This window comes from Urocitellus parryii, chromosome 9 (genome assembly GCF_045843805.1).
Source record: "Urocitellus parryii isolate mUroPar1 chromosome 9, mUroPar1.hap1, whole genome shotgun sequence".
NCBI lineage: Eukaryota > Metazoa > Chordata > Mammalia > Rodentia > Sciuridae > Urocitellus > Urocitellus parryii.
This window is the reverse complement of record NC_135539.1, coordinates 140,919,646-140,936,434: the sequence shown is the minus strand read 5'-3', so window position 1 is coordinate 140,936,434 and position 16,789 is coordinate 140,919,646. Positions and strand designations below refer to the sequence as shown.

Genomic DNA, 16,789 nt, shown 5'->3' with positions numbered 1-16,789 from the left:
TGAATGAAAATATATATTGGGTTGAATGAAAAATTATCAAAATTAATCTTACCTGTTTTTACTTTTTAAAATGTTTCTATCAGAAAATTTTCAGTTACATATGTGACTTTCATTTATATACTGTCTTGCAAATTGTTGAACAATGCTGCTTTAAACAGATTGAACGAAGACTACAATTAAATTCAGAACCACAAATGGAAATGGCTGTAGCCAGTTCCTGAAATGCTGAAAGAGGTCAGGGTGTGAAATAGGAAGTGTTTGTACTACATCAGAGCCTAAAACCTGATGTATTTTGCCTTTTATGCCTTTCCTTTTGATAAGTACTTCTAAGGACCTTTGCAATCATAGGAAGGACCTTAAATCATTCTACGGGGGCATCTTGGTTCCTTCTCTTATTCTTCACTGGCAGTGGAGCAAGGCTCATATCGTACAAGAGTTGACATGATTCCCAAAGCCATCAACAAGTTCTCTGTAGAAAAGTAATAACTCCACCTCCCACCCCCTCAATTTGAATAAAGGAGCAAAGATAATGTGCAAGTGAAAAGTTAGAAATCCATAGATTTCCTCTGGTTTGTGTAGTTTTTGACATTACGTTCCAAATTTAATTATTGATTGATGTATGATGTGTGTATGTGTGTGTTAGTCAACTTTTCATCACTGTGACCAAAATACCTCACATAAACAACTTAAAGGAGGAAAGATTTATTTTGAATCACATTTTCAGAGTTTTCAGTCCACAGTCAGCTAGTTCCCTTGCTTTGGGCCTGATGTGAGGCCAAACATCATGGCAAAAGAGCTTGGTGGAGCAAAGCTGTTCACTCATAGCAGCTGAGGAGCAGAGAAAGAAGAAGGGGCTAGAGAGAGACAGGATAGAGCCTCCAAGGACCCACTCCTTCAAGTAGATCTTATCTTCTACAGTATCACTAACTCCCAGTAACACCATCAAATCAGTAATCCACTGAGGAGGTCAGAGCCCTCAAGATCCAATCGCTTCCCCTAGCCCCACCTCTGAACCTGGCTGCATTAGGGACCAAGCCTTCAACACATGAATGTAGGGGATGCTTCATATTTAAACCATAACAATCTGTATACTTTTTCTGTATTGTGTCTTTTGTTTGTTTTTCCTTTAACAAATGTCCTCCTTTTTGCAGATGGAGTCTGCACGCAAGGCATGGGAGAATTCTCCAAACGTAAGGGAAAAGGGGTCTCCAGTAACTTCCACAGCACCTCCAATTGCAAGTGGAGTTAGCAGTAGTGCCAGTGGGCCCAGCACTGCCAATTATAGTTCATTCTCAAGTGCGTCGGTGCCTCAGATTCCTGTCGCTTCGGTCACTCCTACAACATCACTGTCAGGTAGAACTTTTTTGTATCTTTCCTTAAATACCTTTGTGTGAGCAGTGCTGGGGATGGAATTCAGGGCCTCGGGAATATTAGGCAAGTGCTCTATCACTGAGCTACATCCCCAGCTTAAATATCCTGAATTGTTTAACATTTTGTCCCCCAAACGTATTGTGTATAAAAGATGTGAGACTGTGGGTGAGATAGTTATCAACTCTTCTGTAAAACTTCTGGCTTCACTTAGCCCTTCCTCCTCTTTGCTCTCAGAATTTTAGTTTGGCACACATTTATTGAAGAATAACTAGAACAGATTTTGCTGGGCCCTTCTGTCCCCGGTGTACATCCCTACACACACAGTACAGGTACCAAAGAATAATTGAGAAAAAAATTTTTCTTCTAAATTTTTCTGAGTTTTACCTTTTGATATTTTTTAACCTTTACATAGTTGTATTTACTAGTTTGATCAACTCAGAAGTAATTAAAAACCACATAGCTCTTAGATATTTTGCAGTCTGTATCTAATTTAGAGGCCTAAGTTTAATTGGCCTAACTAAACCAAGTGGGGTAACTTAAATTTTCTGATGAAGATTTAGGTGTATAGAATTTCCAGCCTCTGCTATTTGAGAGATGATTTATGGGTTCGGTGTAGTTTTGTTTGGTTTTATGGTACTGGGGATTGATTCTAAGAGTCCTCTGCTACTGAGCTAAAATCTCCATCCCCTTTTATTGTTTACTTTGAGACAGAATAGTGAGGTTTCCCTGACTGGCCTTGACTTGCAGTCCTCCTGCCTCAGCCTCCTGAGTGACTGGAATTACAGGCATGTACCACCATGCCTGGCCCAAGTCCCTTATTTATAATGTAGTGTTTGCATATATATAGCCTACCTATATCTTTTGGTATGTTTTCAATCATCCCTAGATCACTTTTTAATGCCTAACAGTATAAACATTATATTGTATAGTTTTGGAAAAATAATAATGAAAACAGTGTGTATGTTCAATACAGATGCAAATTTTTTTTCAGTGTTTTTAACCTGTGGTTGCTTGGATACTAACATGTTGAACCCATGGGTACAGAGGGCCTACTGTACATAATGGGTATAAACATTAATCTTCTACTTCTCGATGGTACTGTCAACAACAGTGGCACTTTTAGATATACAATATTTTTCCCTGATTTTATCCCTCCCCCAAATACAGGAGCTGGTACATACACTACCTCTTCTTTGAGTACAAAATCTACCACCACATCGGACCCTCCTAATATTTGTAAAGTGAAACCCCAGCAGTTACAGACAAGCAGCCTGCCTTCTGCAAGTCATTTTTCACAATTAAGCTGCATGCCTTCCCTTATTGCCCAGCAACAACAGAGTCCACAAGTTTATGTGTCTCAGTCTGCAGCAGGTAATATTTTACACTTTATTTTTATTTTTATTTTTTTAAAGAGAGAGGAGAGAGAGAAAGAGAGAATTTTTGATATTTATTTTTTAGTTCTCAGCGGACACAACATCTTTGTTGGTATGTGGTGCTGAGGATCGAACCTGGGCCGCACGCATGCTAGGCGAGCGCGCTGCCGCTTGAGCCACATCCCCAGCCCCAACATTTTACACTTTAATATAAAGAATTTAGAAAAAGAAACTTTTTTTAAACTCCTGGTTTTTCTTTTTTTTTTCCTTAACTCTTTCAAGTTTAAATATTTTTTGATGTGCTTTTTGCAAATATGTCCCCCTATAGAGTTAAATCCTCTTCTTTTTATATTATTATTATATATTATTACATATTATTTTATTATATATTATTATAATATATTATTACCAATTGTTATAACAAATTGGTTCTACTAATTCAAAAATTATTTATGCATGTGTCACTGTTCCAATCAAATAACAAAACATTTAATAATAGGTAATAGTTTGGAAGAGGGGGGGAATTAAAAGTAGAAAGAAAATATTATATGATGGTGATTGGTAGCTGGTCCTAATGAAAATCACAGTGTTCATCTGAAACATCTGAAAAATATTTAAACTCACCAACTCATCATGTTGTTTCTTACCTTTCATAGAAAATTAATAATTAGCATCTGTTAGTATCCAGTGTCTATAGAGATTCCAGGTATTGTTAATAATCCTGTAATATAAGTTGACATAATTCTTTTTTTGAAAAGTATCTTAGAAAACGCACACATACATACTCACTGTAGTACCAATTTCATGGCTAGGAATCTTTTAACTATACTTTGAGGGTGTTCATTTGTAGTGACAAATTTAAAACAACGTAGGTAGGTCTCCAGAATATACATTTCAGAAAAACAGCCAGTCACAATTTGGTATGTATGATACACAGAAATATGTTTAAGAGTCCATACCAAACTTTAAATTATTAAATATCTATTCTCTTGATATATATTTTGCTAAAATGAGAGTGTTTATTTTTCCATAACCTCATAAATATTAGATACACTATTTTTAATTTACTACCTTTACTACTACCTTTCTAGTAGAAGTTTTTTAGGTTTTTTTTTTTTTTTTTTTTTTTTTTTTTTTGGTTATTGGTTGGTTTTTGCTTTTGTTCTTGCTTTTTGGGGGTGCATTTATCTATCTCTTTTTATATTTTCAATTTTTCTGTGACTTTTGTGAGTGCTCATTTAGAAACTGCTACAAAACTTAGTTTTTTTACTTACTACTTGGAAAATTTTGAAATTTAGACATTATTGCTGCTTGTTTTTCCTGGTGGCCTGCAGCTCAGATCCCAGCTTTCTACATGGATACAAGTCATCTCTTCAATACCCAACATGCACGGCTAGCTCCACCATCCCTGGCTCAGCAGCAAGGCTTCCAGCCAGGTCTCTCTCAGGTAAATATCAAAGATTCCTTCTATCATGTATTATTTCTTGGCATTTTTATGGTTATAGTAGTTAATCTTAGACTACAAGATAGACTCCCTAAAGTTATATCATATCCATTATTTCCTTGATAGGCTACTGGCAAAATTTTTAACTTTACGAAAGCTTGATAGTTACGATGTAGAAGAAGTGATTTGTCAGAAAGAAGATCTAGATGTTTACATTTGGTCTTGTTTTAAAAGGGAGCTGATGGGTACTATTAATCTTTTTTATTCTTTCTGTGTCTCAGATTATTTTTTCCAGTGTTTTGATTCGTGTGTATGATTTCATATACATTTAAATGAGTGAGTGTTTGTTTTTCATTGCACTGCAGCCAGCTTCAGTTCAGCAAATCCCAATCCCTATTTATGCACCACTGCAAGGGCAACATCAAGCCCAGCTGAGTTTGGGGGCTGGTCCTGCTGTTTCCCAGGCTCAAGAATTATTCAGTTCTTCACTTCAACCGTATAGGTAATTGCTTTAAATGTCTTCATGTTAAAACTAATGATACTGCTGATTCTCCTTATTAGAATTCCTATTGTCTCTTCTTTCCTCCAAAAAGCTGGAATGACCATGAATACATTAAATGGTTAAGCATGTTGATTATATGTCATAAACCTCAGTCTCTGGTCCTTTCAATAGACTTGAAAGAAAGTCAAGCCTAAAAGCTTCTTAATGAAGTCAGTGACAACAACCCGTAACAATTAAGAGTTCACACATAATAATAGCTGCTAATGGAACCTGAAACTTAATGTGCCATGAGGCTGCTAACAACTACAAATCCAAGTGTTCTCTGTGTAAGAGCTGAGGCATAGCAGAAAATAATAGTATATTAGAGATGGAGAACAGGCAGAGTATAACAAAAGAGAGGGGATGGGATTTCAGACAAAGAATAGAAGCAGGGATGATAGTAGTGACAAGCTGACTGTGTACATGTGCAAAAGAGAGTCTTCTGTAAAAATTCACTCAGATGCATTGTACCTTATCTTTACATTGAGGAAAATAATGCAAACTGATTTTTTGTTGAACTTTGTTTATCTATGATAGCTATTTAGTCCTTAATATATGTTGACTACATTTAGCTTAGTTCTCATAGTAAATTAAGTTATTCCCATTTGACATGAGGAAGTTAGGACTTCAAGAGGTGGTAGTTTTTTGTTGTTGTTGTTTAGTTTTGTTTTTATCTGAGGTCATAGTATAAATAAGAGGCCAAAGCTGGATTTAACTCTGGGTGTCTTTGGTTTCCACTATAAGAGGATAAGGGATTGGTAGTAGCCAGATGGCAAGAGCAATGCTTATCAGCTTAGCTACTTACTGTTCATATTTCTGGTGATGTCCCCGATCATCAAAAAGAAATATAAATTACAATCAGGACATTTAGCTTAGGAGAATTAGAAAGTTGTGCATTTGCTTTTAGAAATTTGTTTTATAAAAGTAGTTCAGGCCAGGCACAGTCCCAGCAGTGTAACCTAGTAGCTTGGGAGGCTGAGGCAGGAGGATTGTAAATTCAAAGCCAGCTTCAGCAACAAAGCAAGGCCCTAAGGAACTTATGAAGACCCTGTCATTAAATATTAATAGAAAGGGCTAGGGATGTGGCTCCCCCAAAAAAGGAAAAAACGAGAACAGATATAATTCCTATAATTTGTAAGTTAAACTCTACGTGGAATGATATAGCTTATTTTTTTTCCAAAATAACTTGCATTCATAAAGAAGCCAGGTTCAACTAATTAAACTTTCTTAAAAGAGAACATAATCATTAATAAACTTGACAAATATTGCTTTTACTTTTGAGCTTTCTGTTGAAAGATTCTTCAGTAGAATTGTGTCTCTGTATTATTATGCACACATAGTATTTCCTGTTTCTGGTCTTACTCTCCCATTTAGTTTGGTTATTTCATGAAATTCTTTCCAATAGATATAAAACTGTTTACCCTAGCTAGAAGTTAGAGGTAGGTGTGTGTGTGTGGTTTGTTTTTTAAACTTGGGTTATCTTGAAATTTCTTTTAGGGCTGGGGATGTGGCTCAAGCGGTGGCGCGCTCACCTGGCATGCGTGCGACCCGGGTTCGGTCCTCAACACCACATACAAACAAAGATGTTGTGTCTGCCGAAAACTAAAAAACAATAAATAAATATTTTTAAAAAAAAAAAGAAATTTCTTTTAAAAATGAAACTTTACAGGGCTGGTGGTGTGGCTCACTGATGGAGCACTTGCCTGGCATGTGTAAGGCCCTGGCTTCAATCCTCAACACTGCAGGGAAATTAATTAATTAATTAATTAATTAGTTAATTAGAGCTTATTCTACACAAGCCAGTCTTTTTTTTTTTTTTTTTTTTTTTTTTGCAGTGTTGGGGGGTCAAAGCTAGAGCCTTGTGCATGCTAGACAAGTCTTCTGAGCTACACCTCCCAGCCCCAAACCAGTCTTCTTTTAATTTATATTGTCTGCTTGAAACAGTGTTGGAACATTTGCAGCCACTCTCCAGCTCTGTTTGTAATCCCCATTTCAACAAATTATCTTCAAGGGTGTGCTTTTTAAGACCAGACGTGTTCAACTGAGACTGTAATAGAAGACACATACATGTAATTATGGCTAGAGGCTACTGTATTAGAAGACACAAGTTTAGATTTCGAAAGCAGATTTTTCTCTGAGCACTAGAGTACTTGGTCATTTGGGATAAAGTTAATTTGTAACACAACCTTATCCTCTATTACATAGATCTCAGCCAGCCTTTATGCAAAGCAGCCTATCCCAGCCATCTGTGGTGCTTTCTGGTACTGCTATCCACAACTTCCCAGCTGTCCAACACCAGGAACTTGCCAAGGCACAATCAGGTCTTGCCTTTCAACAAACTTCAAATACTCAGCCTATTCCTATATTGTATGAACACCAGCTGGGGCAGGCATCAGGACTGGGAGGTTCCCAACTGATAGATACACACCTTCTCCAGGTAAGGTGGGGGCCAGGATGGTGCACTGTCGTAGTATTCCTATTTTCAAAATCCAGATTATTTTAAGGAGACTTTTTTTTTTTTATTTTAAAGAATAAAAGTGTGATAGAAGACACAATGAAAAAGTAATGATTTCCCCTTTCCTTTACTAGTATCTGACTATTTTATCTTATAAAAATTTGTTCTAGGCTAGAGCAAATCTGACCCAGGCCTCAAATCTTTATTCTGGACAAGTACAACAGCCTGGGCAAACAAATTTTTATAACACTGCCCAATCACCGAGTGCTCTCCAGCAGGTAAACTATGGCATGGTAAATTTCCTCAATTTTATTATTATTTTTATTGCTTTTGTTATTGTCTGGGAATTTATATAGAAATAAGATGGGAGGAGTGGTTTTTCAAACACCCCTCAGGTGTTCTGGGAGTCCCATTGAGTCCACTGACAGTGGAAGGTGCTTAATTCAATCCCATAATACCCTTCTCCTGACTCTTCCCCCCTCATTCCCCACTTTGATCATTTCTGGGTCCCCCCAACCCATACTGGTGATTGAACCCAAGGCCTCACACATGTATCACCGAACTATATTCACAGCCTGCCCCCGTCCCCCCTTTTTTAATTGGACTAGGTTTCCTTGTATCCTTTATTTTAGCAAAGGATTCATAAGAATATACAAGATTGGGGCTGGGGTTATGGCTCAGCATTAGAGCCCTCACCTAGCACATATGAGGCCCTGTGTTCGATCCTCAGCACCACATAAAAATAAATAAAATAAAGGTATTGACAACTATAACTAAAAAATAAATATTTTTTTAAAAGAATGTAAAAGTTTGAAAACCATTCAGGAATATAAAAGTGGTAGGTGGTTTGCCCATCAGTGTTAGAGATGAAGGGAGACTCCTAGGGACAGTGTGATGGGACACATTGGGTGGTGTAGTACAGAGTGAGAGTGTAAGTGCCCATTGACTTTCTAATGAATGCAACAGTGTTCCTCAATGAAAAAATATATGGGTTTTGTTTTGTTTTATGTCTTCTAATAACAATTAATCATCTTTTTAAAAGTGGGTGGAAGTCTGGAGGAGAAGGGCAAGCCATTAATTATCTTATCATAACTCTTTTTGGTTCTTATTTTTAAGGAGCAACAGTTTATAAATATAATGTCATCTTATGGAAAATACAGTGTTTGAGAATTTAATCTTTTTTTTTTTTTCTCATTGAACCTTGTTTTGACCAGAACAGAAAACATTATACAAATATCTATTTGGGAACTCGTGACTACTTTCTTAAAATCATAACATGTATTTTGTGGTTATTTGACATGTACTATGAACTTCAAAAATGGTCAGATTATTTCAGTTAGTTTATTCACTACACATGAACAAAACCACAGTTGAGCATCACATAGTAATGTTTCCATCAATGAGACACTACATGTAAAGATTGTATGACCTGCTTGGTGTGGTGGCAGGCGCTTGTATTCCCAGCTGCTTGGAAGACTGAAGTGAGGGTCAAACTTGAGACCACTGTGGGCACATTTCAAGACCTCATGTAAGAGAGACCACAGTCCTGGCCATGTTAGTTTATAGAAAGATCATCTGTGATGTGCACATGATGATGAAATTGCCCAAAAGCACATTTCCCAAAATGACTACATTTTGTTGATATACTTTTAATAAAAGAATGGGATAGTCACTAAGCAAAAATTTGTATGTAAAGTATATTTATAATGTATTATTAATTATATATTATTAATTTATTTTATTTAAAGACTTACTCAAAAGTATTTGAAGGGTGGTGTATCCTTAAAGGGATATGTATACCAAAGTTATAAGCAAATAACTGCAGTGACGTCTACATGCTTGCTTTCTAGGTGACAGTCCCTTTACCAGCATCCCAGCTTTCCTTGCCTAATTTTGGATCTACAGGGCAGCCTCTGATTGCTTTGCCTCAGACTCTTCAGCCCCCTTTACAGCACACAACTCCACAAGCTCAGGCTCAGAGTCTGAGCCGTCCTGCACAAGTAAGCCAACCCTTCAGAGGACTAATCCCTGCTGGGACACAGCACAGCATGATTGCAACCACAGGAAAAGTAAGTGAAGAGAAACTATGCACTTCTTAAAAAATTTAAGCCCTGTGTTCAGATGTATGCATTTATGTGGGGCTTTTTTATTGTTAGTTTTGGTTTCTTCAAGTATCAGTTTTTTACCACCCTGCAGAAAATCTCAAACTTCTGTATAATTCTGTTTAGCCTGATAATTCTGTGAAATTTTGTGCTTTCCTACGTGAAACCTCACATGTAGGACATTAAATAGCACCTGCCTTATGGAATTGAAGGAATGTTAAGTTTATTTATGTTTTCTCAGATGTCTGAAATGGAACTAAAAGCCTTTGGAAGTGGCATTGATATAAAACCTGGCACACCTCCAATCGGCGGTAGAAGCACTACACCAACATCTAGTCCTTTCCGGTAAAATTCATATTTAAATTTGCTTATGAAGTTTCAAAGTAATTAATCAATCACCGTTTGTTTGTTGAATAATTATATGTTGACATCTTGATAATTTTATCTAAAATATTAACGTGTATTTTAAGAAAACTCACCTGGTCACAGAGGCTCACACCTATAATCCCAGCTACCCAGAAGGCTGAGTCAGGAAAATCCCAAGTTCCAGGCCAGCCCATGCAACTAACTTAGCTGAGAGTCTGTCTTAGAATCGTAGGGTGTGTAACTCAGTGTTAGAATGCTTGCCTGTGTTGTGTGAGACCCTGGTCAATCCAGTACCTCACAAAGAAGAAAGAAAATTATTTTAATGCAGGGCAAATGTAGCTATTCTCCTTTTTCGCCTCTGCCTCTGGCTCCTAGTACAGTGTTTGGTCGATTTTCATCAAGTACCAAGTATGATGAAAATACCAAGAAAAACGCCTTTAAAAATTGAGCAGCATTTACATGGCAGTACTGTACTGACCAGCGATGGCTTCTCTCCAAGGGCTACTTCAACAAGTCCAAACAGCCAGTCCAGCAAAATGAGCAGCATTGTCTATCAGAAGCAGTTCCAGTCAGCCCCTGCCACCGTGAGAATGACACAGCCATTTCCTACACAGTTTGCACCCCAGGTAGGCAGACATAAGTAAGAATGAGTATTATTTACTTGCATACAATTGCTAATCTGATTAAATCTCTGATTTTATAATCTTACTGAATGTTAACCAATTTAAGAAGTACAGTTTTAAATGAAAAGGTTTGATTTTTTTTTAACAAAAAAAATTATGATATTTAAATATATTCTTCGCACTTTATAGCTAGACTCCAATAGTAATAGCTTACTTTTAAAGCAGACAATAGAAATATTCCAAGATTCCCCACACAGCTCTGATCATTTGAGTCCTGTTCAATTTATCCTTTTTTGAAGAAGTTGACTTTTCAGCGAAGGTCCCAGTGCTTGAAGTTTTCTAGGTTCCAAGTGGGTTTTTTCTTAATTATGCTTTTTTTTTTTCTTCTTTTAATGACTCTACGTGCAGTTGAAGTAAAATTTCCAAATAGATGTTTCCAGTAAATGTGAAAAAAAATTGGTTTCCCTTTGGTAATCGTAGATGGACTAAAAATTGATGACAACTCTCACAAACTAGAATTGGTTCCTGAGATTATCTTCAGATTAAGTTTGGTGTAGGCATATGCCTTTTCTGCAGGTGTACCTTTTTTAAAGATATCTTAATGAATAACCTTTCCACCCCCTCTGGCGTTTGCAGCTGAGGCGCTAGAATCAACTGACATGCCGTAGCATGCTTTGCCTAATTTTTCTGTAAAATCCTCTGAGCATGACTTGTTTGTTCTTTGTCTTTGTTGATGAAACGGCACAATCCATAAGCTTCCTTTCACTGACAGGATGGGAACAGATTTATTCTGGGATAGGCCAACCTGGTCTAGATGGCTTTTTTTTTTTTTTTTTTTTTTTTTTTTTAACAGTTCAATGTTGTATGTTTTGTTTTTTCCACTCAGATTCTCTCTCAGCCTAACCTGGTCCCTCCATTGGTAAGAGCCCCACATACTAACACCTTCCCAGCGCCTGTTCAGAGGCCACCAATGGCACTGGCCAGTCAGATGCCTCCTCCGCTGACCACAGGCCTCATGAGCCATGCTCGTTTGCCACATGTAGCCAGGGGTCCTTGTGGATCACTATCTGGAGTCAGAGGTAATCAGGCCCAGGCTGCGTTGAAGGCTGAACAAGACATGAAGGTTAGTACAGTGTTAACAGCCAACAGAGCAAGACTTTGTCTCTGAACCATGTCTTAAAATGCCTCTGGACCATAACCACAGAGCCAGGCATTTGTTGCCTTAGAGACTTAACCACGCTACTTTTGTTCATCTCTCCCCCTCCCCTGCCCTATTTTTCCCTCCCACCCCAACCATTTTCCTTTTCTTTTTTTACTTTTGTTTTTGTGTTTTTGAGGGGTTTTTTGGTTTTTTGGTTGGTTTTTTTTGTTGTTGTTGTTGTTTTTTATTATTATTGTTTTACAACTGTAGTCAAAAATCAATAACATTTTAAACTCTGGTCAGATGAACTGCTTATAAAACAAGTATTTGAGGGAGATCTGAGTTTGGATGCTATATTTTTGAAATAGCAAAAAAGTAATAGTGGGTTATTATAGCCTTCCCTATTTTCTTTCATTTTTTACTTTGTTTTTCTTCCCTCCCTTCCCTCCTCTCCCTCCTTCACCCCCGATCCAGCCTATTATATAATCATGGTTATGTAAAAACTCTGGAAAGGGTAAGACATGTTACCTATCTTGATTTTTCTTCCTTCGTGAATCATTCCAGTGTAGTCTTCTCAAACTGTCCTCACATCCTTTTTGCCTGTCCCTGGAGGTGGGCATGTTCTGCAATGGATTGTGCAGTTATAGATGAAGAACACAGAAAAGCACTTTGGGATCCTTCATGATGAAAGGCACAAGTAAACATGAAGTTTGCTAAAGCAGAGGCATGCCTTTAGGAGTCTGTGTGGGGACAGCCTTTTGTAGGATGGCCCTTACCTGTCTTCCTGTCCAGCCAGAGGAAGTTTTCTGGCCTTAGAGATATTAGTTATTTTGTTTGTTTTGTCACTATGTAGATCAGACTGGAACAAAGACAAGCTTATTGCTTATAACCAGGGACATGTGCATAGTGATACTTTTACTCTGAATTAGAAACATGTTTGTGATGACCTTGTTAGAGAATAATTCAATTGGCTGACTGAAGTTTCTTCCAGTGTTGACATCCTTTTGTGTTTCTGATGCTGAGTAATGAGATGTAAAGACTACCTGCAGTAAAACTTGTTAAATATTATCTGCTTTTATTAGGCCGTGTGCCTAGGATTTTCAACTATTTCTACTAAAAATACCTCGCATACGTAAAAAGCTTTGGAGATTTTATGGCTGGCCTTGGTTTCCAGCTCCTGGCTCCTTGGCACTTAATTTCACACATTCTCTTGTCAGAAATGACAGTAGAGCTTGATAACCTTAATGGGGTGGGAGAGTATACAGATTTCTTGAAATTGCTTTAAATCTTTGACTAGTGCAGATTACCTGTAGACCATAAAGGATTTTTTGTTAAATGCAAGAGGTATATAGTTCGAATTGTGTATGTTACAGAGGATAGTTTACAGGTTGACGTAAGTATGTTCTTTGGGGAACATAGTCAGTAAAACTAAGAAATTATTTTACCAGCTCAGAATGTGGTAGGAGCTATCAGAACTTAGTGATCAAGTGAAGTTGTAGTTACTAATTTCTGATGCTCTTCCCCTGCAGAAGAGAGCTGTGGGAAGAGGACTCAGCCACAAGACATTTGGTCCTAGGTGTTGGTAATGCCACAATATAAGTGCTTCCTTTTCATTTTATTGTAGACCACATATTGATAACTAGAAGTTTTAAGTGTTACATGTATGTTTTCAGACTTGCAAGCAGCCTCCCTAAATAAAATTTGATATCAATAAGCTGTTCCAGAAAAGATTCAGATCACTAGCAATATATGTTTTATTATTTATAAGAGGGCAGACTCTGAAAAGATGGTGGGAGGTGGTCTTGTTTCAAATGTTTAAAAAAAAATCACATGAAATGTTTTCAAAGATAGGAAGAAGTGTATGCACTAAAAACTGAAAGGTCAATGAGGTTTCTTTGGCTTAGGCCAAACCAAGGAGGGGAAAACTGATTTGTGATTGGTAAAAGTATTTGAACTGAGATTGATTTGACAGGCTTTGGTGATGCTGCAGCATTTTCAATTATTGTTTCTCACTTTTTAAGGCAAAGCAGAGAGCAGAGGTTCTTCAGTCCACGCAGCGGTTCTTCTCTGAACAGCAACAGAGCAAACAGATAGGAGGCAAAACCCAGAAAGTGGACAGTGATTCCAGTAAACCTCCTGAAACACTGACGGACCCTCCTGGGGTCTGTCAGGAAAAAGTAGAAGAAAAGCCACCCCCTGCACCCACCATAGCCACCAAACCTGTCAGAACTGGACCAATCAAACCTCAAGCAATCAAAACCGAAGAAACGAAATCTTAAAGGCTGTGGTTTATTGCAGGGTATTGAGGGGAGGGGGGGAGGGGAAACAGAATGAAGTCAGATAATGCCAGTAGCCACCCGGTTAAAATGGTCTGTGACATTATTCTGTCTAGGGCTTGGAGATGCACAAGGACATAAGAGTGATTTGCTCTGACACCCAGCTGCTGTACCAGTTAAAACCAGGCTTTGGCAAACTTGCACCTACTGTATAACATTTGCTCAGTTGATGGCTGTGCATCTTCAGTCAGAATCTATATATGACTATGTGCACATATTCCTGAAGTGCATATAATTTAGACCTAAAAATCTTTATGGTTAGATGAAATACCAGAAATAGGAGGAAAATAACACCACAGAGGAATAGCTCAGCCTGAACAGTGTGGCAGACCCGGCCAGTAGATCACATGTGGTTTCTTTGCTCCCTTATGTTCGTTGGATATGGTTATGGTGTTTGTAGGCTTGGAGGTGAAGAGCTGAAGATAACTGGTGCTGGAGAGAGGAGCCTTATTTTTTATTATGGCAGCTTGCTATTTTTGTAATATGATGATTGAGTTGAACACAATCAAAGTACAGTCGTAACTGATCTCCCCTTCTTCCTGAATGAGTGAGCAGATGGTTCAATATTGACATCAGCATCCTTGAGCATATCTGAATGAGCAGTGTTTGGCAACTGCCTCTGTTTGAAATGATGCTGTGTTTGGTTGTGGTCTGAAGCTTGGAGCGCTACTGGGCATCTCCTTTCTTCCATGGAGCGCTCACCATTCAAACATGACAGATTTGGTCAAATGCTAGTTAGGTTGAGTCTTGCTTGCCTCCACTTGGTCACCTTTGTATGGATCCAATGGCTGTTTTGTTTTGCTTTTTGTTTCTTCCCCACCCCCACCCCCATTAACGGTTTTTAGCTGACGTTCATGAAGAGAATGAGTACTTGGAACTGTGCCGCCAATGAAAGGAAATCCTAAGGAAGTACATTTCTTTACAGAGCTGTGTCATACCACCCTTTTGGCCCTCTGCTGGAAAAGTAGAATCAAGTCTCAAATAATTGCCTTTGTAATCGTACCCTCTAGTATTGTAGATGTAGGACAGTACTGTATCATACGCTGTGAATGTTAAACCTCTCGTACCTGCTTTATGATACGTGGTAGTGACCGTGCTTTATCAGAGCTGTTTTTAATGATGTTACTCTAGAATGTTTTCTTTTCAGATGATGATTGAGAAGCTAATAAAAAAAAAAAAAATGGTGCCAGGTATCACAACAGTAACAGAACTTTGCTGTTTTCTCGGGTTTTGTTTTGTTTTTGTTTTTTTACTTTCCCCCCCTTTTTAAATGGAGTGTGCTGGGTGTGTCTATGATTCTGTTCAGATGACTGCAGAACCTGGAAACGCTGTTGCTGCTGCTGATGCAGAACATACTGCTATTATTGGTCTTTTTATATAAATATATATATATATATATATATATACATATATAGATAATTTGAATTTTTGGAAACTTTAGCTGTGCTGTCAACTTTGGAAAAGTATCCCAGTTTACCGTGTTGAGTTGGCATTGTACAGAAATTAACAGCCATATTGGTCTAGAAATGTTAAACTTAATTTTTTTCCATTTGTACAGGGGTAACGCACTGTATTAAATATGTAAGGTCTTATCTACGTGGGTTTGATTACAGAAACTAATAAAGTATTCTCTAAATAATGAATTTTGGGTCTTCTGTTCCATTCCTAAAATCCTAAGCAAGGCCTGTCATGTATCAAAATATCAAACACGAGAACATTATGCTCAAGGAAGATTGTCATCCAGAGACTTGACTTTACCATTCAGGACTTCGAAGTTTATTCAGTCAAAGTAACTGTTGTGGAGGGGAGTAGTCTTGGCTCCTTTTTTGTAGTGTTTACACTTTGAATTGGAAACAAGTTAGTCAAGGAGGAACCTTTAATGATGCAAAATATTAAATATAGAACAGAGTCGCCGCAGAATGTGGTAGTGCACACATGTCCCCAGCATCTTGGGGACTAAGGCAGGAGGATCACAAGTTCAAAGCCAGCCTAAGCAACTCAGTAAGACCATGGATGTTGCTCAGCGGTTAAGGCCCCTGGCTTAATTCCCAGTACCCCATCCCCCACCAAAAAAAATTAACATTCTTGTGGATGGATGTTGAAAGACCAGAAGTAGATATGAGCATTTACATTTGTGATTTTCACATTTTTGTTAACACATTAGTAAACGTCATCTTCTGCTCAGAAGACTAGAACATTCCTTTTCTCGTTTATTCAGTGTGTAGATTACTAAGAGGTTGTTAGTCACTTATCCTAAAATTCCATGTCCAGAGCACGTAGCTTCCAGACCCAGCTTCAGCATATTGTGGAGTCCTTAAAATACTCAAGGGCCTTCACATAAGCCTCTTGGTCTTGGGTTTCTCTCAAAATATGCTCTAAATTAAAAGCTCTGGCTTATTGTATTTGGGTGAAAATAGTATAGTGAATAAGGTTGGAAATACAAACTACCAAAGAGCTGTAGCCACCACTTGATGTTTGCCTCCTTAGTCCTAACTTCAGGAACTAAAGGGTAACAAACTTTATCTTTGTTTACAGGCCAGGGGGCATGTGCTTCTCAGATATTTCTAGGGGGGTTTGCTTGTTTCAGTACTAGGGATTAAACCAAGGGTACTTGACCACTGAGCCACATCCTCAACCTTTTTTTTTTTTTTTTTTTTTTTTTTTGAGTCCATCTCACTAAGTTTCTGAGGCTGGTCTCACCTCAAATTTGTGATCCTCTTGCCTTAGCCTCTCAAGTTTCTGAGATTACAGGCATTTGCTACCACAACCCTGCTCATGAGTAATGTTTTCATGCTGCTGTGGCATGATTTTGCATTCCCTTGCAATCTTTTTTCTGTACTGTGAATAAATATAAAGCATTCTTAATGTGTTTTAGATAAGCTCTAAGAAATACCTTTAGGTGCCTAAGAGATTTCAACTGTAAAATGTCTATTTGAAATGAAGTAGAAAAGAACAAGACAGTAATAATGTTACACTGGCCCACCTTAACCATTTACATTTTGCTTTTTTTTTTAATTCTAATTAGGTATATATGACA

The 16,789-nt window shown here is 37.8% G+C and overlaps 1 protein-coding gene across 10 annotated transcripts in view; it reads left to right on the top strand.

The window, feature by feature from the left end:
* Prrc2c (proline rich coiled-coil 2C) overlaps positions 1 to 15,359 on the top strand; it is a 79,569-nt gene extending 64,210 nt beyond the window's left edge. For 4 of the 10 annotated variants that reach the window (XM_026381542.2, XM_026381544.2, XM_026381549.2 and 1 more), the window contains 10 exons: positions 1,152 to 1,353; positions 2,539 to 2,742; positions 4,079 to 4,191; positions 4,554 to 4,690; positions 6,935 to 7,166; positions 7,355 to 7,477; positions 9,035 to 9,253; positions 9,528 to 9,631; positions 10,152 to 10,278; positions 11,162 to 12,932. In XM_026381542.2, the coding sequence (XP_026237327.2) occupies positions 1,152 to 1,353; positions 2,539 to 2,742; positions 4,079 to 4,191; positions 4,554 to 4,690; positions 6,935 to 7,166; positions 7,355 to 7,477; positions 9,035 to 9,253; positions 9,528 to 9,631; positions 10,152 to 10,278; positions 11,162 to 11,443 (1,743 nt within the window). In that variant the 3' untranslated portion in view covers positions 11,444 to 12,932. The other 6 variants (XM_026381548.2, XM_026381547.2, XM_077802854.1 and 3 more) reach the window with 5 other exon arrangements.
* The last annotated feature ends 1,430 nt before the right edge of the window (positions 15,360 to 16,789 follow it).